At 40.0% G+C, this 23,994-nt stretch overlaps 1 protein-coding gene across 3 annotated transcripts; it reads left to right on the top strand.

Moving 5' to 3' along the window:
- The first annotated feature begins 108 nt into the window (after positions 1-108).
- On the top strand, positions 109-23,994 carry LOC307047638 (uncharacterized protein). Of its 3 annotated transcripts, none has more exons than XM_079694701.1 (5): positions 109-297; positions 20,311-20,468; positions 22,175-22,330; positions 22,420-22,512; positions 22,892-23,994. In XM_079694701.1, the coding sequence occupies exons 2-5, from the start codon at positions 20,421-20,423 to the stop codon at positions 23,066-23,068; spliced, it is 474 nt and encodes a 157-aa protein (XP_079550827.1). In that variant the 5' UTR covers positions 109-297; positions 20,311-20,420; the 3' UTR covers positions 23,069-23,994. The 3 variants fall into 3 exon arrangements, with proteins under 3 accessions (XP_079550827.1, XP_079550828.1, XP_079550829.1); XM_079694702.1 differs by lacking the exon at positions 109-297 and adding an exon at positions 10,066-10,504; XM_079694703.1 differs by lacking the exons at positions 109-297; positions 22,420-22,512 and having other exon boundaries at positions 20,351-20,468.

The raw sequence follows: 23,994 nt of genomic DNA, 5'->3' as shown, positions 1-23,994 counted from the left end.
CCGGAAGTAGATGGGCGTGACTTCGCCTCTCTATTGGCTTCTTGGTGAAAAAAAGTTGGAGGGATTGACCAATCAGATGAGGCTCACGTCATGCCCCTGCCAACCTGTGATTGGTCAGGGCCATGCCAAGGGAAGCCAGAGGCGGCTGGCTTCCCTTGCCTCACAATCCAATCAAATCGCATCAACTTAGTGTTGCAGTGACGCGTCCCAAAAAGCGGAAGTAAGCTGCGCCTGGTTTCCCTCGACAAAAAGCAATGGGATTTCTCCTCAGGGTTTTGGAAAATAGCTCGAAATAAGGTCAGTGGAAAACGAACCTGTTAGATGAATGCACGTTTTGTTCAGTCGGATAATATCCACATGTCTACTCTACTTTTATAATTTTCGAATCATAAATCTAATCGATAGAAGATAGATAGCGCCACTGCACCACTCTCACCTCCGTTAGAAAGTAGCAAGCAACTGAAGCAAGTGCAATTATGGAGGGTGGAGATTTGGAGTATTTAATCAAAAATTATTGTACTAAACTTCTGCTACAAATCTGATGACAGGCCGATGCCCAAACTGGAGTGTACAGCGAGGAAAAAAGGAGCGAATCGGACGTAAAACGTTAAAGGTCTCCTGATTTAGTTTGTGAATGAATGCTTATTAGAGTTTCGGCTGGAGAGTGCGTGCGGACCTGTCGGTCAGATAACAGGCGTGTGTAAGTATTTGTATGATACAAATGTGTGTAAAATGATACCGGGTGCTTTAATCACTCATCTGGTTACGTTATTACATTGACCACCACACCCCCGACCCAAAATAAAGGACGTATTATTGGCTTCCCCTAATTCTTTTCCCACGCCACGCTACTGGTGTTCCTGTTTAACTGGTTATTCCAGTGACTGGTTAGCTATTTTCCATTGGGTTGAATGTTGCAATCAAACACACCACAAAGGCATATAATTGCAACAACAACAAAAAAACGTGTCTACGGCAGATGATTAGATAACATGCAAGTGAACTAGCGTTTTTCAATGCATGGGTTCAGACCTTAATTGCCTCAGCTATAGTTCAATCGATTTTATTTATTTATTGCAGGCTTCATTTATATGCTGCAGTTTACAGACAATCTGCCCGTTCAAACACTGACTCAACAACGTTTGCTGTCTCAAAGTCTCTCGCACATCTGCAAAAGAAGGAGGTAATCAAAGTAAATGCGTAAGCAGATCTAACCAGTTAACACAATATTCAGTTGAACACCGGCATAAAAACAAATATAAAGTGCATACAAATACAACTCACCATTACGCTGAATTAGTGGGAGCCCTGAGCTTGTGTCTCTGCAACAACAAGCCGGTCCAATCGAGGGGTAATGGGAGACAATGACACCCGAAGTGTGTTCCTTATGTCCAGTCTACTCTGTAAGCTATTTAAAGAAGTTTGTGTTGCACTCATCTTTTCCAGCTTGTATTTAGCGGGGCTTTTTGTGGTTTTAATACAGGCCCGGTTCTACGGGGGTGCATAAGGGTGCATTGCACTCTCAGTTGAAAAATGAAAAAAAAAGTAGAAAAGTGAAAATATATATATTACATATATAATAACAATAATAATAATAATAAGAAGAAGAATATGCAGCTCATGGTTTCAAAACAGAGATTGGCTGGAATATTCCTGTAAAAAAGATGCCATCTTCTGCTATGCATGTAGACATTTCGGTCTTTAAAGGGGAGTGATTTGTAAAATATCCATAAAGAAAAAGTAAATCTGTTTACAGTTCTGTTTCATATGGGTGTTGAGATGTATCCATAGATCTCTTCATGTTGCTCTCAAAGTGCACCAGATTGATGGTTTTAACTTCAATATTTAAAAAGAAAATCTTCCCGGGGGAGCATGCCCCCGGACCACCCTAGAGGAGGTGAGGACCCCCCTAGAGGAGGTGAGGACCCGCCTAGAGGGTGTTAGGTCCACTCCCCACAAAAAAAAATAGCACTTTACCACTGCACCCTCTCTGATCTCAGATGCACCCTGAGTCATTTTGTTCTGGAACCGGGCCTGGTTTCATATTAACCGCTCTATCGAAATCAGTCGAAAGTCGCAACGGCTAATTTCAAAATAAACGTGGATTTTCGTAAAACAATAGTTTCTCGGGGTTCGGGTGTTTTGCTTGATTTTAAATATACAAAGTACATATACCTCGAACAATTGAATTCAATGATTCTTTCTTATAAACCAGTGGTTCTCAAATGGGGGTACGCGGACCCCTAGGGGTACGTTGGAGTACTGCAGGGGGTAGGTGACATTTTTTTTTATGTTAATGAAAAGAAAAAACATAATTAATGCATTTAAACAAACTACTAATAGTAGATTAACTACTTTATTCAAAAGTTTACAGTTATTCTGGATAATGAAATGGTAAAAATAAACGGGGTGCTCTCTTTTCCTCTCCCTCTCCTGACAGCCGGTCAGTCTCGTGCAGCTCGCTGAACCTGTAATAAGTGACCCAAAAGTAAAGAATAAATATATTTATAACAAGTTTAGCTAGTTCCAGAGCAGATAAACTAACTAAGTGTGTTAGGTCTAAAGGCCCTGACACACCAGGCCGAAATCGGCCGTTTTCGTTAGTCGGACGACGAAGCGTGCCCTGTCGCCCAAAGTTATTTTGGTGTGTCCCGCACCGTCGGTCGTGACAAGCCTTATTTGGCCTTTCATGGCCGACGCACGGCCGATTCAACATGTTGAATCGGCCGTGCGTCAGCCACAGGCAGTCGGACAAAGAAATCACTCTGATTGGCTGTTCAGCTAGCGAATCAGTGCATGACAAGCGAAACGGTTTCTTGAGAATCTCTTCCACAAGCAACACTCCAATGGCTGATAGCTCCAGTACCGCACGAAACATGTTTTCGATGGACGAGAGTGAAAATGGAACGCACACGCTATTTGTAGTTTGTTTAGATCACGCAGTCTGTTCTTGCTGCCGGTAAGGAGAGTTATTGCCACTCACGCATGCGCAGTTCGTACGTGCTCGGTTGAAGTCTTTGCGGTGTGTTCCTGTGCGACACATGGCCAAGACGCAGGAGAACACGCCGACGCAACAGTCGGCGTCAGCGTCGGCGAGTTCTCTGGTGACTGCCTGGTGTGTCAGGGCCTTAACTCTTAGGCCCTGTCTTAGGTCGACTATTTTCATTTCCTCGCTCCTCGGTCTCACCGGAAGTTGATTTGTCTGCGCCATCTTGAGTACCGTCCCATGGCTCTTATTTCTGCCGGAGGACCGAGGATTGAGGAGCGAGGAGCGATAATCGAGGAACCACCAGTCCATCCTCCGATGAAATCCTCAGATACTCGCCCCGCCCCCTTACTGTGTATCGCTCACTGATTGGACGATGCAGTGCATGCACTGATCTCATGCTTCTTGTTCTTGACATGAGAGCAGTATCCCAGCGGAGTGAAGAAAATAAATGAAACTCACGAGAGTCACTCCTCAGTTTAAACTGTGTTTTGTTTCAATTCATGTATCATTTAGTTACAAATATGTGATATATCTGAACAACAAAGTTGTCAAAAATCATTTTATTCATTTATTGGAAACATTTTCATGATCGCTTTTTTTTCGTTTTATATTTTCATTTACTGTCATTTCCATTCAGTCAGTCATTAAGTGCTATTAAAATGGTAATGTGCTACATATTAGGCTTGGGCGGTATGACGGTATTACGGTATACCAGGGTATTTCGAAATACCGTCGGTATGATTTTCAATACCGTGACGTCACAGACTGTGCGCCAAATCACAGATGCGTTTCATTCTATTACACTGACACGGAGTTTTGATAGGGACGACATTGGTTGTAATGCACAGCACGCGCCAGCAGAGGGCAGGGGAGGGCAGTCCGTCTTTCCCGCTCTCAGAGCTCAGCACAGAGCTGAGCTGAGCAAGATGGCGGCATTTTTTTGCCGGCCCCGAACTCGGACAACTAGTAAAAAAGAAAAATGCCTCTGCGCCTGTTTGGGACTATTTTGGGTTTACTCGTCGCCAGTGATTTCATCCAGCAAAACGAGAGACAGAGGCACTTCTTTGGGAATGTTTAAGACGGGGTGAGTGAGTGTTGACATTTTTTAATCCTATGCAACTGGTTGATGGTTTTGTAGTGGAGGTCGGACGGTTTTAAAAACGAAAGCATTAACGTGCTAAACATTCACGCGAGTAATCCAATGAATCAAATGGAAATAAGGTTTTTAACACATGCACGGAATAATATTGCCGAACTAGTTAGTGAATATAGCAAACTTTATTCAATAAGTCAAGTATTTACTCCCGGAAAATGTTTATGTATGATGATATATTGTTAACTTAGCAATGGAAACAACGTCGGAGATCTACAAACGCGTCCTGTATCCGATCTCAAAATGTGCCATTTGCACAATGTGTCATGTATGCAGCCCTTGTTTTGCACTTGCGCGCACGTCGCAGCGCTTTGCGAGCGTCTACCGGCTCGGGCTGCATTTTACACCGAACATATAATATACCGTTCGAAACATCTATTTGCCGCCGAACGCCACCTCGCTCAAGTCGACCCAAGTCATACCGTCATATACCGTATACGACGGTATGATGTCAGCAAGGTATGACGGTATGAAGAAAATGATACCGCCCAAGCCTACTACATATCCACACAAACAAACAAAGTGTGCAATCCAATGAATGTTAATCTAACTGGGTTTTCATAGATAATATATATATTTTTCTTCTCTCAATTATTTTATTTCCATTGTGCACTCTAATCAATATTAATCAAACTATTGTTCGTTTATACATTTTAAGAATGGCGTTTATCTTTTTTGAGAATGAGTTCTTATTTGATTTTATTTATTGGGATCTACAATAGATGATACAAATGTTTGTGTCAGTAAATTTGTGTGACAGGGGTGTTTGTGAAAATAACGGGGACAGAGCTGCTGTCAGACGAACAGCTGTGCGGCGTCATCATTGCTCTTAAAACTCATTTCCCTGCTTCTCGTGGTTTCCTTGCGTCCCTCCATGCTTCCCTGGAGGGAGGGACTAAACACAGGGAAACGACGCAAGTGAGGGAAGCAAGGATTTAATTTAACCGACCTGAGACCGGGCCTTAGTGTATTTTGCTCCGCTCAACGGTCCGTCACAGCGGGGGAGCTTTGATCCGGAAGAGCTGCTTGTTCTCCGTCAGCAGCAGCTGATCTGATCTTTCTCTCACGTCCAGTTATACTTCACTCACGTTTATGTCCAAATCTATCAGATCTAGCTAGTTCTAGCTAATGATATGACTGCCTGCCTAATAGGCTTGGGAGGTATGACGGTATTACGGTATACCAGGGTATTTCGAAATACCGTCGGTATGATTTTCAATACCGTGACGTCACAGACTGTGCGCCAAATCACAGATGCGTTTCATTCTATTACACTGACACGGAGTTTTGACAGGGACGACATTGATTGTAATGCACAGCACGCGCCAGCAGAGGGCAGGGGAGGGCAGTCCGTCTTTCCCGCTCTCAGAGCTCAGCACAGAGCTGAGCTGAGCAAGATGGCGGCAGCATTTGCCGGCCCCGAACTCGGACAATTAGTAAAAAAGAAAAATGCCTCTGCGCCTGTTTGGGACTATTTTGGGTTTACTCGTCGCCAGTGACTTCATCCAGCACAACGAGAGACAGAGGCACTTCTTTGGGAATGTTTAAGACGGGGTGAGTGAGTGTTGACATTTTTGAATCCTATGCAACTGGTTGATGGTTTTGTAGTCGAGGTCGGACGGTTTTAAAAACGAAAGCATTTACGTGCTAAACATTCACGCGAGTAATCCAATGAATCAAATGGAAATAAGGTTTTTAACACATGCACGGAATAATATTGCCAAACTAGTTAGTGAATATAGCAAACTTTATTCAATAAGTCAAGTATTTACTCCCGGAAAATGTTTATGTATGATGATATATTGTTAACTTAGCTCACTATGGAAACAACGTCGGACATCTACAAACGCGTCCTATATCCGATCTCAAAATGTGCCATTTGCACAATGTGTCATGTATGCAACCCTTGTTTTGCACCTACGCGCACGTCGCGGCACTTTGCAAGCGTCTACCGGCTCGGGCTGCATTTTACACCGAACATATAATATACCGTTCGAAACATCTATTTGCCCCGAACGCCACCTCACTCAAGTCGACCCAAGTCATACCGTCAGTGGCGGCTGGTGGAAAATATTTTTGGTGGGGCTGTTGATATAGTGAGTAAAACATTATTTTTTGGGAGAAATGACCCCTTAAATTGGGACTGATACCGTCATATACCGTATACCACGGTATGATGTCAGCAAGGTATGACGGTATGAAAAAAATGATACCGCCCATGCTTACTGCCTAAACAATAAGCATTGCTTGGCAACGGCGTGTGGCCGCAAAGTATAGTGCAGCATTATGCATTATGTTTTTATGAGGGGTCAAAATCCTATGCTCATAAAATGCTCATATATTTTTTTCTCTTCATTCCCCACGTGCCAAAATAAGTAAATAAATATACCAATTTTAGGAAAAGTAAGGAAGTCTGAGCAGTGTGGGTTTTATATTAACAGAGTTACACATATTTCAAAACGGGAATTGTAATAACTGCAGTTTGCCTCCCTGTCAGAATTACAAAGATCCTCAGTGAAGCACAAGCCCATGTTTCTCACTAAATTGTAGGTACAACTTATTAAAAAGATCAGTTCAATGCAACTAATGTCGTCTCAGTGTTATTGCATGATGTTAAAATTGGTTTGCCATGAATTTAGTGATGGATTGTAAACATTTGAAATGTAGCATTTAAGTGTTTCTCAGTTACAATGTTGTTGTTTTAATAAATCAGACACTGATGGTGCAGCAATGTACTGTACCTCTTTATATAGGCATTTTTTCCTTAACAAATTGTTTTTGCGCTGATCAGGGGGTACTTTGAGAACCACTGTTCTAAACCATCAACGTGTATGTTAGACTCGATTCCAACTAAGCAGTTTAAGGAAGTTTTTCCATATATTAACACTTCTTTATTAAATATTATGAATATGTCGTTATTATCAGGCTATGTTCCACGATCATTAAAAGTAGCAGTGATAAAACCTCTTCTTAAAAAGCACAACCTCGATCCAGAGGTTTTGGCCAACTATAGACCTATTTCTAATTTTCCGTTCCTCTCAAAAATTATTGAGAAAGCAGTCGCAAAACAGTTGTGTGATTACTTAAAAAACAATGATTTATTTGAAGATTTTCAGTCTGGCTTTAGAACACATCATAGCACAGAGACAGCTCTGGTTAAAATCACAAATTATCTTCTTATAGCCTCAGACAAAGGACTTGTCTCTATTCTTGTTTTGCTCGATCTCAGTGCTGCATTTGATACTATCGACCATGATATTCTATTGCAAAGACTAGAGCACTTAGTTGGCATAAAGGGAACTGCTTTAGGCTGGTTTAGGTCCTATCTATCTGAACGCTCTCAGTTTGTGTGTGTCAACGATGAATCTTCCATTTAAACCAAAGTTAGCAATGGAGTGCCACAGGGCTCAGTGCTTGGACCTATTTTGTTCACATTATATATGCTTCCGTTAGGCAATATTATAAGGAATCATTCTGTAAACTTTCATTGTTATGCGGATGATACTCAACTATATATTTATCAATCAAGCCTGATGAAACTAATCATCTAAATAAAATTCAAGACTGCCTCAAGGACTTAAAAACGTGGATGACTATAAACTTTTGTATGTTAAACACGGCCAAAACTGAAGTTATTGTACTCGGCCCAAAGAATCTACGAAACAAACTAACTAAAGACATACTAACTATGGATGGCATTAATTTGGACTCAAGTGAGACTGTAAGAAATCTTGGTGTTATATTTATATAACGCCCACATAAAATTAATTTCAAGGACCGCCTTCTCCCATCTACATAACATTGCAAAACTCAGGCATATCTTGCCTCAAAACGATGAAGAGAAACTAGTCCATGCATTTTTTACTTCAACGCTGGATTATTGTAACTCTTTATTATCAGGGTGTACAAAGAAGTCAGTTAAGTCGCTTCAGCTGATTCAAAATGCTGCAGCACGTGTACTAACCAGAGTTAGGAAAAGGGACCACATTACTCCTGTTCTGGCTGCCTTACACTGGCTCCCTATAGAACACAGGATAGAATTTAAAATTATTCTTCTCGCCTACAAAGCCCTTAATGGGCAGGCGCCATCTTACCTTAAGGAACTCATTATACCCTACTGTCCTACTAGGGCATTGCGTTCCAAGAATGCACGGATTCCAAGATGGCGGTGCGCTAGACAGACGTGTTTCTTTCTCCTCCGCACAATCGTACTAATCCTGATATAAAACCAACAAGCTACGAGAAAGTGAGCAATATAGTTGCTAAAAAGACTCTGATGCCCCCCAAAAAATCTGTTAAACGTCGCGGAAAAGGAAAAGCCCAATCTACAATAGATTTTGGCCCGTCCATACAGGGTGAAGATCCTACAGTTAATGCTAACACAATGGCAGAGGGGAATGTTTGGAACGCCGAAGATGAAGTAACTAGAAACTTGCCAATTCTCGAGGCTATCAAAGACATAAAAACAGACTTCTCCATCATTTAGGATCGCTTTTGGCTCTATGTCTTCGTCCTATGTATGTGATTTTTTGTATGCTGAAAATCAATAAACATATTGATTAAAAAAAAGGAAGCTAGTTCTGCCTAATGGGATTCCAGAGACAATGGCGCAAATTACTGATGAAGTCAGGAAAGTGTGTGAAATAGAGTGCCACACTAAAACCCGGAAGTAAACTCCTTCAGGTTCCCTCGACAAAAAAGCAATGCAATTTCTCCATAGAATTTTGGAAAATAGCTGGAAATAAGGTCTGTGGTTGACACACATTTAAGAGACGGATCCCGTTTTGTTCAGTCGGATCATAAATCTAATTGATGGATTTATGATCGATAGATTTATGATTTAGAAAATTATAAAAGTAGGGTAGACATGTGGATATTATCCGCCTGAACAAAACGTGATCCGCCTCTTAAATGTGTGTCAACCATAGACCTTATTTCCAGCTATTTTCCAAAATCCTATGGAGAAATTGCATTGCTTTTTTGTCGAAGGAACCGGAAGTGGTAAAATGATGACTTACTTCCGGGTTTTAGGACGCGTCACTGTGGCACTCTATAGGTGGACATTTTAGAATGCAATACCAAGACAGAGACATTGGAGATGCACTATTCAACCTGACATCCACGGCTGACCTTGAAGATTTGACAACTATCAAGGTCATGCCAATACCTGATGATGGTGTCCAAGAATACATCTTTACCGTCTGTGAAGAAGTAGTGTCTGCTCAATCAGACGATACTGACATCTTTTCCACACCCTCCAGCTCAGTCTCTACAAGAACTCGTATCTGGTTGAAATGATTGAACTGACACAAAAGGCCAACCTTGTTCAAAGATTGCAATGCTAGGGATTGAACTGCATTTTTCGTTGCTTAATTGCTTTGGCCTCTGTATGTTTAATTTGAAGTTAAAAAATAATGTGACTTCACAGATTCTGGTAATGCTACTTAAACCCTTCTTAATGGCTAATACATGTTTATCTGAAGTTGTAATTAAGAGCTGCAGAAAATATTGTTGAAGTGTTTAAAAATGTAAAAAAAACCCAGATATCATGCATACATTCTAATCTTTTATTAAAAGGCAGCCAGGTTTAAATGCATTACACATTTACATTTTAAAGGAGAGATATGCAAGCTAGTTTAACATGTGAGGTGGAATAGCACTCATTGACTAGAGTGGCCGCGATCTCTGCGAACGCCGCGGCGCAGCAGTAACGCGACGCAGACAGACCCGGTGGAATCTAGGGGTTGGATTCCACCGGGTCCGTCTGCGTCTTGTTACGGCCGCGTTACAGCTGCGTCTCGGCGTTCGCAAAGATCACGGCCACTCTAGTCAATGAGTGCTATTCCACCAGACGTGCCGCGTTACGGCTCAGAAGCGTCTCGGCGCTGGGCTCTGCTCAAAATAGGATTCAAGTCTATTTTTCGACGCGAGGCATTGCAGAGGCGCCGGGCAGGAAGAGCATCCGCCCATCCCCAAAATAAACTAATTTTGCAGAGCATATCCCTCCGTAGTCTTTCAAGTAGGAGGAGAAATGCCAGCATTCTCCTCCGGCTTACAGGCACTGTGTAAATTAGAATAATTATGATGATGAATGCATTTTTTTACCACTAAAATACAGAAACACATCTTTGATTCATGTCGTTTATAACTGGGATATTACAATTATTATTAACTTTGTCGGTATAAAGTAGCCTGTCCAGGAAATATGCCCAAATCAACAAAAACTGCGAGCCTGCAGGCAAGATGCTCCACTTCTGAAATGCTTCTGAAACACGCCCGGTAGGGTATGACGCCGGAGGAGGCCGGACCAAAACCGCGGCGCAGCCGTGATGCGACGCAGACGGACACGGTGGAATCGAGGGGTAAGAGATGATGTGAAACCAGTTCATGTTAAAGGTTTTCCTTTTTCATAAAGATTACTTTTTTCGAAGCTCAAGCGGACGAGTCACTTTAGTCAAGAGCAAGATCTCTGGACGATCACTGCAAAACTGCCAAAACATTTCTACGGAGTATTCATCAGATTTATGAAAACTAATTCCCAGATTATCATTTCCTTTTGATTTGAATGACCACATGAGCCTTACTTGCCTCCAAATATTTAATATTTGAAAATGTGTGATTGACTTTTGGTTGAGAACACTTCATGTAGAAATAGCTTTCGCTTACAAAAAAAGATATCAAAGCAACTCTAAGTACACAGCTTGAGACATGAAATCAATGGCTTAGCTTAGTTTAGCCTAGCATAAAGACTGTAAGGAGGAGGAAATTATACGTCCAAAATTCTAAATGAAACCCTACCATTACGTCTAAAGCTCGCTAATGATCATTTTGTTGGTTTAATATGGACGCACGTAATTTTAAGAATATGCTACGACTGTTTTGTGACAAACATTAGCCTGCATGCAGTAACTATAACATCACAGTGAATTAGTACCTTCGCTTGCATCATGCACGCATAGAGATAACAAAACCAATGCTGAACAGAACAGCTGCAGTGGGAGCATGGATACACAGACCACATACAATGTGAGGTAGAGCGGCACAGTTGATTATTGATTAATCCATCAACCGAAAATAAATCAGCAACATTTTTGATAATTGCTTTATTATTTTAGTCATTTTCAAGCAAAACTCCCAATTGTTTGCTGATTTCAGATTCTTGAATATAAAATGTGTTTGTGTTTCAGATGGGACATTTATTTTTCGAACTTTGGACAGCGCTAGATGTGGCTGTTTCCCCCTGCTTCCAGTCATTATGGTTGAGAAACAAACAGACGTCCAATCACCGCTAAATGCACTTTAACACAGGGGTATCTCCTCTTGCACTTCATGTAGCACTTTTATCTTCTCTTGCACTTTACATGTCGTAGCTGCTATATTGTAGCCTACTGCCATGTGGTAAATACTTGTGTATACTGCTCTTGCTCTTTTGCACTTTTTGCATATTATGTATTTTGTTTTTGCTATGTTTGTAAAATGTAATTTTCTTAAATGTTTTATGTGAGGGACTGCAGATGGAAATTAGCTCAAAGCTAAATCTGGCACTGTTACGCTTGATACTTTTGAATGTTTACATTTTCATCACTGTGCATTGTCCCTGCCAAATAAACGATTAAATAAAAAAATAAAAATTATAATACATTACATTATGCTAAGCTAAGGGAGGCGTGTGGTGCAGTGGGTTGTGTGTTGGTGTTGGGATCAGGATCAGGGGATCACAGGTTCAAACCCCACTGCAGTCAGTATGTCGTTGTGTCCCTGAGACACTTCACCCCAAATTGCTCCTGTGGGGATTGCCCACAGTATTTAGTATTCAGTATTTAACAAGTAACATGTAATGTAATGCTAAAATAAGCTAAGCAAAGCTAAGCTAACCATACCCTGACTCCAGGACTGAAGTCGAATAGTCCATTTAGCTTAGGAACCTTCCTAACGGAGTGAAATGACCCGGAAGTCCCTCAGTGGCAGCCATGATAAGTGCCGTTCAAATTCTCTAGAATGATAGGAAAGGAGGTTTCAAACTTCCTTTATAACCTTAGCTTAGGAACCACTGGACCTCCCTAACCGAAAGGAGAGGAGAAAATGCTGCCCCACAATGCCTTGCAGCCGCAGCATTTGCCGTCACACAACAGTCGGCCGTTCATGGAAACAAACGATTATGACGGAGAAGTTATATCATGAAAGTTATGGTGCTTATTAAACATTTTAAAACGTATGTGGTAACTTGCCAAAGTCCTTTTGTTTTGAACATTCATCAGTATTATAATCAAAAAGAGAAATATGAACATTAGTTTTTACTGAAATTATCAAATAAAGTAAACATTTCACTGAGCTGTGTGGGATTTGTTCAACTTTTAAAAAATGTTTGAATAGTGATATACACAGTGATAGGTGTTAAGGACTAACATTTATAATAAATACATTTGTATTGATTTTAAGATATTTTCATACAATCATACATATTGGGATCATTTGTATTAATGTGGACCGGAGGGAGAGGGTGACGAACATAAATTTAACTTTCCTTTTTTATTTCAATTACAACTTTGGTCATGAAGAATATGTTTCTCTGTTGTCCACGTTCATAAAGCATAAAACAACAGCATCAGAGCACGGTGCAGAGTCTCTAGATGAGTTTACAGTAGTCCCTCGTTCTTATTAAACATCCATGTTGTAGTCCGCGGTATAGAACACTGTAGTTTCCATAGTTTCACCACAGCAGCAGACGCACACAATGACGTCCGCTGGCGCATCATAAACACGTCAGATAGTGAAAGTGCATTCGGATTCTCTAAAGTACCGCAGTCTCTTCTCCTAAGTCCTTTTGAATTCTCCTATCCACTATCCCTTAACCCCGTGACGTTTCACTCAGAGGTCAAAGAATAGGAGATAGGGTTAGAACTTAGGAACTGATTTTTAAACTATCCGACCGCAACCCAGCTCTGTTTTTAACACTAACATGAGATCAATATCATTTTATGAACTCAGAAAAACACAGATTATTATATTTTCCAAAATCTTACATGTGTAATGTTTCATTGAATATTGTGAAAAGGTCTGGGAAAGTTCATAAAAAGGCCACTCAAAGTCAGGGTAACAGTAAAAAAGATAATGCATCTTGTGACAATACATAATAGAAAGGAGACCTCTAAGAACTAAATACCAGATTTGGTTTGTTGTAGGCTGGTCTTTATCTAGGAGAAGCAGCATACATGGTGTTAACCCACATGTAGAAGCCCACACAACCTGGGACTGCTATAAATACAAGCAGATGAGAGAGAGGCAGATTTTCAGAGAAGAGCACATTTGCATGCTGACCCACATTACCTCTGTGACAGTCGGTGGATATTTCCTCCCTCGGATGTTAGTGCACTCCTGCCCACACAACACAGAGCCCAGGCATATGTTATGTAACTCTTTCAGAGAGCAAAGTGATCATCTTCCTACAGACAAACATGTTTTTCAGTCAACAAGTGAATCAAGTCGATCCTAATCTTTGGTGAGTTAAATCAGTAACTATCATCTGGAGTTATCTGTTTAAAAGCCATGTGGTGCATTTCGCTGCTGCCAGCTGTTCAACATATAATCAATCTTACAATGATTGTATCTTCTTACATTTACCATATAACTTCAGTCATGGAGCCTGAAATGGTTAAGAAGTTGTTCCACTGCAGGCGTCTCTGTGATGTGGATTTTTATGTGGCTCATCTCATTAGTGATGGCATACTTGTTGGGCTCATTGACCCTGTTGGTGTGTGCTCTATCTGTGAGTGCATCAGCCTTGTAATCGCTGCCGGGGAATGCAGAGAATGCCACAGATGAGAGGAGGTCGTGCTCAGAGTCTCAGCCTCATTATACGTGTCGGAAGGCTAAAGAAGCTGTTATTACAGAAGCATAAGAACATTTGAGCTGCTACATGCAAAACTACGGAGCCCCCTAGGGGGCATGGAGAAGAAAAAAAAATTGGTAGAATAATTTTTTTTAAATAAATATGCTTGCGAGATATCGCAAAACCTTTGCGACATCTCGCAAAAACCTTTAATTTTGCTCAATGTATTTCCGGGTCAGTTCGGCAACACAGAAACCACAACAATGGATCGGTTCATCGATTTTTACTTTGAATTTGGCCTAAAATATAAAGATATAACATCAGTGTTTGGCAGTGTCGTAACAAGGTTGTGATTGGCCCCAGTGCAAATATTGTTTTGGGCCCCCCCCCCCATCGCCCCAAACATAAGCGCACGCTGATGCGCTCAAGCACGGACATACACAACCACTCAGAAGCGCCACATGTAGGCTATCAACAACAGCCTGCCCTGGCCTCAGACCACCACAGCCTGACAACGGCACAGCAAACTAAGAAGAGGATTAAACCTGTTTCCTTGATGTTTGTCTCTGGGGAATGGGCCGGTAGGCCTACATAGGCCAGTTGCTATAATATAGCTTCTGATCTTGGCGTCGGGGGTCTCAATAGCGCGTTGCACCGGCTGCACCGCCGATAGTTACGCCACTGGTGCTTGACAATAGGCACGGGTTTCACATAAGTGAATGACACCTCAAGAGAACACTCAGAGCATGCTCACACATGCACCTCGCAAAGCATACTCTGAGCTGAGTTATGATCATATTTGAATTTCGCGGATCAATAACTCATGAACATAACGTTGTAAAAATACAAACAACATGACTTTACAATCATAGAAAGTTAGACAACGAGCTACATACAGATGTAGCACTTCATTTCAGACTCCAGCTTACAGCTTCCTGCCTACGACCTGCCTAAAACCAGTATAGAGGAATGTTAAGCCCTCCCACTATTTTCCAAGAGGGCGTTGCCAGAGTTTCAATTTCAGGTTTTAACCAGGAGATGGCGCTTCATTCAAAAATACAGAAATGATGTTGCCTTTCGTAGTTGACAGAAACTGCTTTGAAGAGCATTTGAAAATATAGTCTTTATATATTAAATAATCATAATAATAATTTAAATGTTTACCAGGGATTCTTGAGACAAGGGACAAAATGGGTTTTTAATTTCTAAAAATAAAATGTTGATTTTTCCAAAATATATCTATATATTATATTTGTCCCAGGTGCTGGCCTTTTGATGCTGTTGAAATACAATCTCCCAGGTTTAACATTTTTAACATTTTTTTCATGTTTGCTGGACAAGCCTGGGATTTTGTCAACACCGTAAGACACAAAGAAACATAGAAATATGTATTTTGAATAAACTTATTGCAGTTATTTTGACTACTGGGGGTTATTTTAATCTGTGTTATTCAATCCATGTTTTTAAACTAATACTATTACTTTAAAATATATATATTATCAAGCTGCCAATTATTATAACTGGGGAAATATACATGAACACATTTATTTTTTAATCTCAAAAACAAACAATGTTAGTCAGCAATACAGAAATTACATATTTATTTAGGAAATGCAGTGTTTTTATTGAGATAATGTGAGAAAATGTAATAAAATATCTTTTTAAAAACAAAAATGAACAGAAAACTCATCTTATGGAGTTGACCAGCTGTTTACGGTGTTGACGCACATCTTACGGTGTTGACGAATTAGAAGAGAACTGGAGATAACTTCATTTAACATGGCCATTGAACTTCAAAAACTCAACTTTTCAACATTTCAGGATAAAAGGCCATTCAATATCAATCCTTATTTTTGCACTCACACCCACTTTAAAAACAGGAACTTGGCAGTAGGCATATCGGATCTCTTGAAAAGTCCATAAACTCATATCTGATCTCTTGAACAGTCCATAAACTCATATTGGATCTCTTGAACAGTCCATAAACTCATCAAATTTACAGATCATGGAGAAAAACATTAAGAATGTTCATTAATTCAGCCTTTGGAAATGGAAAATTCTCTGTAAATCTTGAACTCATCTTATATCATGGCATGAATTTAAACACCTGGCAACAACCGATTGAAAAGGTCCTCATCTAGGAAGTCCATGACCTCTGAGGAGAGCTGGTAGATATCCCTTGTGCGGCTTGTGCGGACTGGTAATGATGGGTGAATTTTGACTATGATGTCAGTAGATGGAACATAGCAGACATCCTGGCACCCTTGTTTCCTTTGGAAACGACTACATGGCCCATGAGGGTGGAAAAAATCCACTTGAACATCCCCGTGTTCTTGATCTGTTTTAAGCACTTTAGCCAGCCACCAATTGTAGTCATAAACCACAGCAAGCCAATCCTCTGTGTTGATGTCACTCGGCCCCACTGCTGACATTAAGCCCTCAGGTGCTGTGGTCGGCTCCTCCTCCATTGCCTCCACTAACATGGCAAGAGGACTCTGAACAGCCCGATGCTCATCTGCATGCTGTGGTGTGTGTGGTGTGGTGTGGTGTGCAACTGGATTGTGGTGGTGTGCAACTGGATTAAAACAGCGGCAGATTTGTGGCTCATTACAAAAGCATGAACTATGCCTACAGTAGATCGTATTGCCCCGAGCTACCACTTGATGAACCTTTCTTGTTCCTGAGATGGGTCGTAGGGACTGGGGGAGGACAGCATCATAAGCCAGGAAATCATCAGTGCTGACATAGTGTAGGTGGACTCCACTTAGCCTGCTGGACACAAGCTGATGAAAAGTCATGCCATTGACGATGTCCACTCCTCCAAGAACCATTCTGTCAGCACACCGCTTAACTGTTGCCCCAATACCATCTGGGGCGCCCTTTCCGTGGGATGTAGGGAAGAAGTTCCATGTTACATTCTTGAACCCCAGTCGAGGAGGGATGGTGGAGAGGAGGAGAAAATTCTTTTTGTTTTTGTATTGTTTACTTGGACCATCAGACCAAAAGTGAATTGTGTCAATGTGGGGGAATCTGGTATGAATGTCCTTCAGAACTTCATCCATGTAGGTCCATATTGCTGCTGCGTCTTGGCGCTTGGACTCGGAAATTGTGCAAAAAGCTTGTTTTTCTTGCTTGGTGTAAAACATGCCTGTATGGAGCGTTATCAGTGGGAGATTTTGGCCATAGTGGCAGGATTGTACTTCGGAGCTGTATTTACATTTCCAGGCTTCAGAGAAGTCGACATGCACAATCACTGTTCTTTCATTGCAATTTTCAATCATGTTTCGGTACTCTTTGGATTGATTTTGAACAAGATGGACATGGGTGGTTGTTTCGTTTCTTAATTTGTCTTGGTAGAGATCCATCAGCTCCGACAGAGTACCCGTACGTTTCTGTAGTCTGGTGTGAAAGTGAACTCCATCCTCTGTTTGCTCTTCGACCCGTTCCCACTGCTTCCAGTCCACTTTTGTTTCCCCTTGCTCTAAAGGCAGACTTGATGATTTGTGAAGGCATCTTGCACAGGTGCGCAATAGACACGATTCACTTGGTGGAGAACAACAGACAAGCTGAAAACTCTCTTTAAGCTTGCTGGTTGACACAGCCTGGAAAGATTTCAAAACATCAAGCATGAGCTTGGCGTTTTCATGGATCTGGCACTGACAAGTGTTTCGATCTGAGGTTTTGGGTGGTGTTATGTAGAAGGGACGTAGTGCACAGAAAGAGGAATAACTCAGGCGAATGCTGGGGTTTTGCTCAGTAAATGACTGGTGGAGATTCTGCATTGTGTCTGTCATTACCATCCTTTGACGTTTCACTTTTTTTCTTGTGATGGTGTCTTGCTTGTCTGTCGTGATTCTTGCATTGTTTTCAAAAAATGTGTGAACCACTGAGGAGATCGTCTGGAGGTAACTGGGCTTTCTTTGGATTGGTGTGTTTTCTCTGAGTGTTTTGTAGCTAAGGCCAAATTCACGAACCTGATGCATCAGGCGATACTTTTTGAGGATTTTGCCAGACAATGTAATGTGTGGATGCCGTGGTGTGAGCTTGCCTCTTCTCTGAGCGTGGTGTACATTTTTGTTTAGCGCTTTACTCAAAACATGGTGGAAGAGTAGTGTTTTCCTGATTAAAGGGTTTCTGAGTTTGCTTCCTTGAAGCATAGACTGTGTTTGGGTCCGAGGTGAATCTTCTGTGCTTTGACATGAATCTAACTTCCCGCGTTTCAATCTCTTCCTAAGCTTGTCCTTGTCTTTCTGCACCTTTTCCAGTTTGCCTTTAAGTGCCTTAATCTCTCTGTAATGCCTTTGTCTTGTTGTGTTTCTCAATCTTTCTCCAGCAAGTAGTTGCCTACTACTGCTTGGTTGCTCAAAACTAATGTCCAAAGGACTCTCTGGTGGGGTGTTCAGACTCTGCTGAATCTCCTGTGCTTTCTTCCTACGCTCCCTTGATTCTCTTTGTGCTTGTTTCCAGACCTTCCTTCTCCTCCGTACTGTTCTTTTGTGCAGATCAGAGATGGTCTTTACTTTTCCATCTTTCACTCTATTTGCCCATCTTTCCCTTTCCTTTCTCAGAAACTCCTCTTTTATCTCTGGCTGGCTGTGAAGTTTCTCCCTCCATTTTTTTTGATACTCTGTGTTCCTTCTCCTTCGCTCCTCTACTGAAAGCTTCCCTTTTGCCATTCTAGTCTGAAATGTACAAATGTACAATGTTGTAGTTAGTAAGGAAGACACACACAGACAGGAGCACACACACACAGACAGGAGCACACACACAGAGACACACACACACAGACACACACAGACACACACACACACACACACACACACACACACACACACACACACACACACACACACACACACACACACACAGACTACATACAGACTGAATTCAGCATTACAACAGAAATGATGATATTCATTAAATGTTAAATGCACAGAAGATATATTATTAAAATAGGAAGTAATACAACTACATGATTAATGTATACAATTGAATTAAATGGGCAAATGATACATTTAAATCCCATTTGTCAACACCATAAGGTAAGTGGTCAACTCCATAAGACAACATTTCTTACGGAGTTGACGTCTGATGGAGTCTTACGGAGTTGACGAATTCTTCAATTTTTCATCATAACATGTGATTTCTTTGCAGAAGCCATCTTGTTTATCACTAGCTGCTAGTGGCCTCAACAATAAAGTTAGATTAAACTTGTATTTCTTAATAAAATCACATAAACCTTGAATTTTATCAACCATGGTGTTGACACTCTATGGTTGTGACATAGCTGATTTTGTAAAAGAAGATAATTAAGGAAAAATATGAGAAATATTTACTTACCAGAGCAGTGGCCTCATGGCATGTCCACCAAACAGGAAGTGGAAAAGGGGTTCTTAGAGTGTGAGTTGGCCAATATAATTCCTGTTTTTTTGCATTTTTAGAAAAATCTTATGGTGTTGACAGAAACTCCGGACGCGATTTCAATCACGTAAAAAGTACCTAAATATATTTTTTAAATTGTACATTTCTATATAGTTTGAATAATTACTTAAAATACATGATCACAGTAGCTATTGTGTTTGTTTTATTTGACTTTTAACAATTATTTAAGTATTGTAAAGTCATGGAACTTGCTTTCGGACAAGGGTATTTTTAGGTTCAGGCAGCACACTAGGTGATGTAAAATAAAATATATGTGTCAAAAAGCATTAATTCACATTTTGTGGTATAAATAAGTTCTTGTTTTATTGTTTAATCCAATTATTGGACATTTTTTAAACACATTTTAAGAATTACAATGACTTTTATCTCGCGGATATGTTTTGTCCCTCATCTCAAGAATCCCAAACCATGCATTTTGTAATGTCAGCATTTCATTTAGAAGAAAAGTAGTGATATTTGATATTTATACTCTATTCCAACAGATTAAACCATTTTCCCACTGTAGGCCGATGCATGAAATTCTTACATTTTTGCCAGTTATATTATGGAGCCGCTGTAAAAAAGGATTTGATCATTAAGTTATTGAAACTTTTGTCTTTAAGTTACAGTCACTTAACATATCAATTTATGCAATTTCTACTTAATTTCATAAGTTGTTATTATTTCAACTCAGCTCTGTAAGCCAGTTCAATGAGCTCTACATTCTATGAAGTCAATTTGACTGAACAGTGAGTTGTGATGTGTAATAATGTTCTGAAACTTTCCATGGCCTCTTAACATGGCAGTAGTGTTGACATATTCCTGCCCGGTGAAAAAATAGTCCTGGTCTCATAGTTGTTTTCATTAATTGAATGCATTTAACAGGAACATGAGTTTTTATTTTTTTACGATATACAGCAAGTGAACCAAAGAGTTTGATTCGCCATTATCAAAAGAAGAACTTCCACCGGACAGATTGATGACTACGAAAAGCTAAGCGGCGGATGAATACGTTTTTGTGAAGGGATATGACAGTGATTTTGGCTGATGAACGACTGACGGACAGGCAAAGTCAGGTGAGTGGTTGCATATTTAATGGTTTCAGGCAAAACGAAAAGTAGCTAAATGGAGTTAAATCCACACCTAACTGGTGTTTGAATGTTTATAAAAGAGATTTTATTTCAGGGCAGTGTTGTGAAAATGTCGGTTAACCAAGCTAACTTTACAGGATTATGATTATCTAAACTTTTATTAAATAAATAAGTTTCAAGTATTCGTACTCTTATGTATGACGCTTATGAATTTTTAAAAGGTTTAAATGGTAACTGCCTATATTTGTAGCTTAATTAAGAGAGGTTTTGTTTGTTCTTTCCAGTAATTAGCCGTGTCCCGGGTCTGTTCGGCTAAATATTTAAGCTAAATTAACGTATTTCGGTGAGGTTGTGTGTGTTCCTGCCAGTAATTAGCCGTCTCCCGGCTCTCTGTTCGGCTAAGAATTGTAGCTTGTTAGCCCCCGCCATGGCTTTGAAATGGATGTCATTTGTGGATAAGTATAGGGGACTTGAAGATTGTTTTTTGTTAAGGCCGAGCAAGTGTTAAAGTGATTATATCCTTGCAACGTTTTTCTGGTTCAGCTCACGCTAAACCTGCCCAGATACAGAGGGGGTGCCTCGCGCCATTGAACGAGTAAAATGCTAACTGTGTTCAGAAATAGCATTTATATTGTGTACAAATGCTATATTCCACTCTTGAAATGGAGACAAATTTGTATTTCTGCTTTTTAGAAAATATTTTAGAGAAAAGAAAGGAATATATTTATTTTATTTTATTGAACTATGGTGCCCATAAACTACATGTCCCACAATGCATTTCGTTCTGTGACTTGCGCACTGAAGTGTCTTAATATCAGCCGTTTCTAGCAGCGGGAACAGTCGGTGCTCAAGGCACTTAAAAATGTTGATCTTTGATTGATGAGATTATTGTTATTTAATCTAATAAATTAATGGGATGTATGTAATTATAACACAGGGAAAGGTTACTATTCACCCACAATAATAAATAAGATGTGCAATGGTTGTAATTGTTAGATATTTATATTATAATAAAATAAATAATATTTATACATGAACAATAATTTTTCCTAAACTTCTGCTTTCAGAGGTAGTCAGGTAGTCAAGTTATTACTAAAAAAACAATAATAATCCACTGAATAGTCTATGGAAAATAACTGCAAGCAAATAATCAACAATTACAACCATTGTACAATTTCATTTAAGTTTGGTTAAAACAAATAATAGTTTTTTCATTGATATATTTGGCATGCACGTAGACACAAAAATGCTTTATGTCGATGCACACTAACCTTTCCCTGTTGTTATTATTACATGCATCCCATGAATTTATTAGATTGAATATGCCTCATCAATCAAAGATGAACATTTCAAGTTGTTTATTTATTTAAATGAAGTACTGTTTAAGTCTTTATCATATGAATTCAGGGATAATATTGTAATTGTGAAAGCCAAGGCTTGTAGTTTATGGGCAACGTGACTGTTGTAATTGTGTGCATCTTATTCTTTGTCATGTTCTCAGTTCTTATTACTTTATTAAGGCCTGCTTCATAATGTACCTAAATGTGTGTTCTGTATTACAGACAGATTTTCAAAGATTTCCGTTTTGCTGCAACTGGATGAAGTGGAGGTTTTCCAGTTACAATGAGAAGGCAACATGCACAGTTGCAGACTGTTGGTAGAATATTTTCTATATGTCTGTGTCTCCTCAGATTCAGGCAGAGTTCCAGAGAATTGTCACTACGGACCTGCTTTCATCGTTTCTGGATGGACTTGATGGCCTGGCATTGCTGGAGGTCTACAAAGGTGCATCCAGGACTGGAAAGAAGCCGGCACTAAAAGGCCTTTTGGACTGCCTTGAGAAAGATGTAAGTGGAGATGCTGATGACCATAATTTAGCCACCATTTGCCACCATGCTACAAATGTTTATATCCCACTGCATTTGTTGTCCTGCAGGACCCAAATGAGAGGAGGAGGACTGCTGCTCTCTTGGGACTATCACACTACATGTCTGGCGAAAATCAGGAAAATGTCATCAGGATGTGTGATGTAAGATCATAACTGTCTTGAATTACTTTATGTAATTGTACATTTTAACATAAATCAACCCAAATCACCCTGTGCCCAAAGTTTCCTTCAAAAGTAATGTTTACAATTACCTTAATTTAACTAAAATAATTGCAATAAAGAATGATACATTTAATATAAACAAAAACCGCAAGAAAACGTAACTATTAAATAATATAAATAAATATAAAGCTCAAACTGTGAAAAGAGAGGCAGTTGAAATGATGTTCCATCAAATTGCACTTTTACACTGAACTGTAGATTTTAGCTTCTATGTTTATAGCAGAAGCCTCTTAATTAGCTTTGTAGAGAAAAAGTACTTGTAGTACACTGAGCTCACTTTTATTTCTCCTTTTTTAAGGCTCATGGAGACACTCTCGAGGAAGCCATGAAGGTGATGCAAGTTGGTCTACTCATAGGCTACGAAGGTGAATGGGATGCCTTTCCTCAGCAGATCTTCAATGTGGCAGTTGTGGTCGAGGAGACAATTGTGCTCCACAACCTGAAAGATGTGGCTTTGCGATGCTTCTTGGACTAATATATTGCTTCAGTCTTCAGTATACTCTGGAAATGAAATATTCATTTGAGTTTATCCAGAGGGTTGTTATGAAGATACAGCCAGACCAAGCCTCTGCCAAAATACATGGACTAAAAAACAAACTAGGTAGGAGGTAGATCTTCAAAGAGTGTAGAAAGTGAGCTCAATTTGGTGTTGTTCATTTGTATGTTCAAGTATTTTGTGTCTCTACAGTGACATGTTTTTAAAAAAATAAAATGTTTTAGGTTAGTGAGAATTCCATTTATGTTGGAAGTGTCACGAAGAAACTTGCATTTTAATAGGACATTTAATGTTCATTTCAGTATTTACTAGTGTCTTGAAAGAGTCCTCTCCTGCTGATGTTCAGAAAGCTCTCTATTTGTTTCGTACTGTTTTTGCTGCACCCTCTGTCCTATTTGTAAAATTAATAACATAAATGTGATGTTATAATTTGTATGCATGTATATCTGTTGTATACTGTATGTTTATACTTGAAAAATAAAAATATTTCAGCATCTGAAGTAACTTCAAGCCTTATAGGTGATCACAGCTAACTGCCTGCCGTCAGATTTCATTTAAAAAACAGGTCTGATTTTAAACTTGTATCTTCAGTAGACTCGACTACTGCAATGGTGTCTTCACAGGCCTCACTGCTTTCATACCGTCTACAGTTTGATTTGCATAGAGGGAGCTCTGTGGCTGAATAGCCAGCGATTAGGTGTGGCCCATTTATCATAGGTGATCAGAGCTACGTGTGATTCTTCACATGGGGGGATGGGCACATAAGTCACACACGCACACACACACACCTGTAACTGTCGTCTGATTTTAAGACTTTCTGCGCTCATAAAGAATGATAAGAATAATGCGTATTGAACTGGTTTAAATCATTAGTGAGTTTATTTAACACTAGAACCGCCAATCGG

The sequence above is a fragment of the Notothenia rossii genome, assembly GCF_949606895.1.
Source record: "Notothenia rossii genome assembly, chromosome: 7".
Classification (NCBI taxonomy): domain Eukaryota; kingdom Metazoa; phylum Chordata; class Actinopteri; order Perciformes; family Nototheniidae; genus Notothenia; species Notothenia rossii.
Note: the sequence above shows the minus strand (reverse complement) of the source record. Positions and strands in the feature narration are given on the sequence as shown.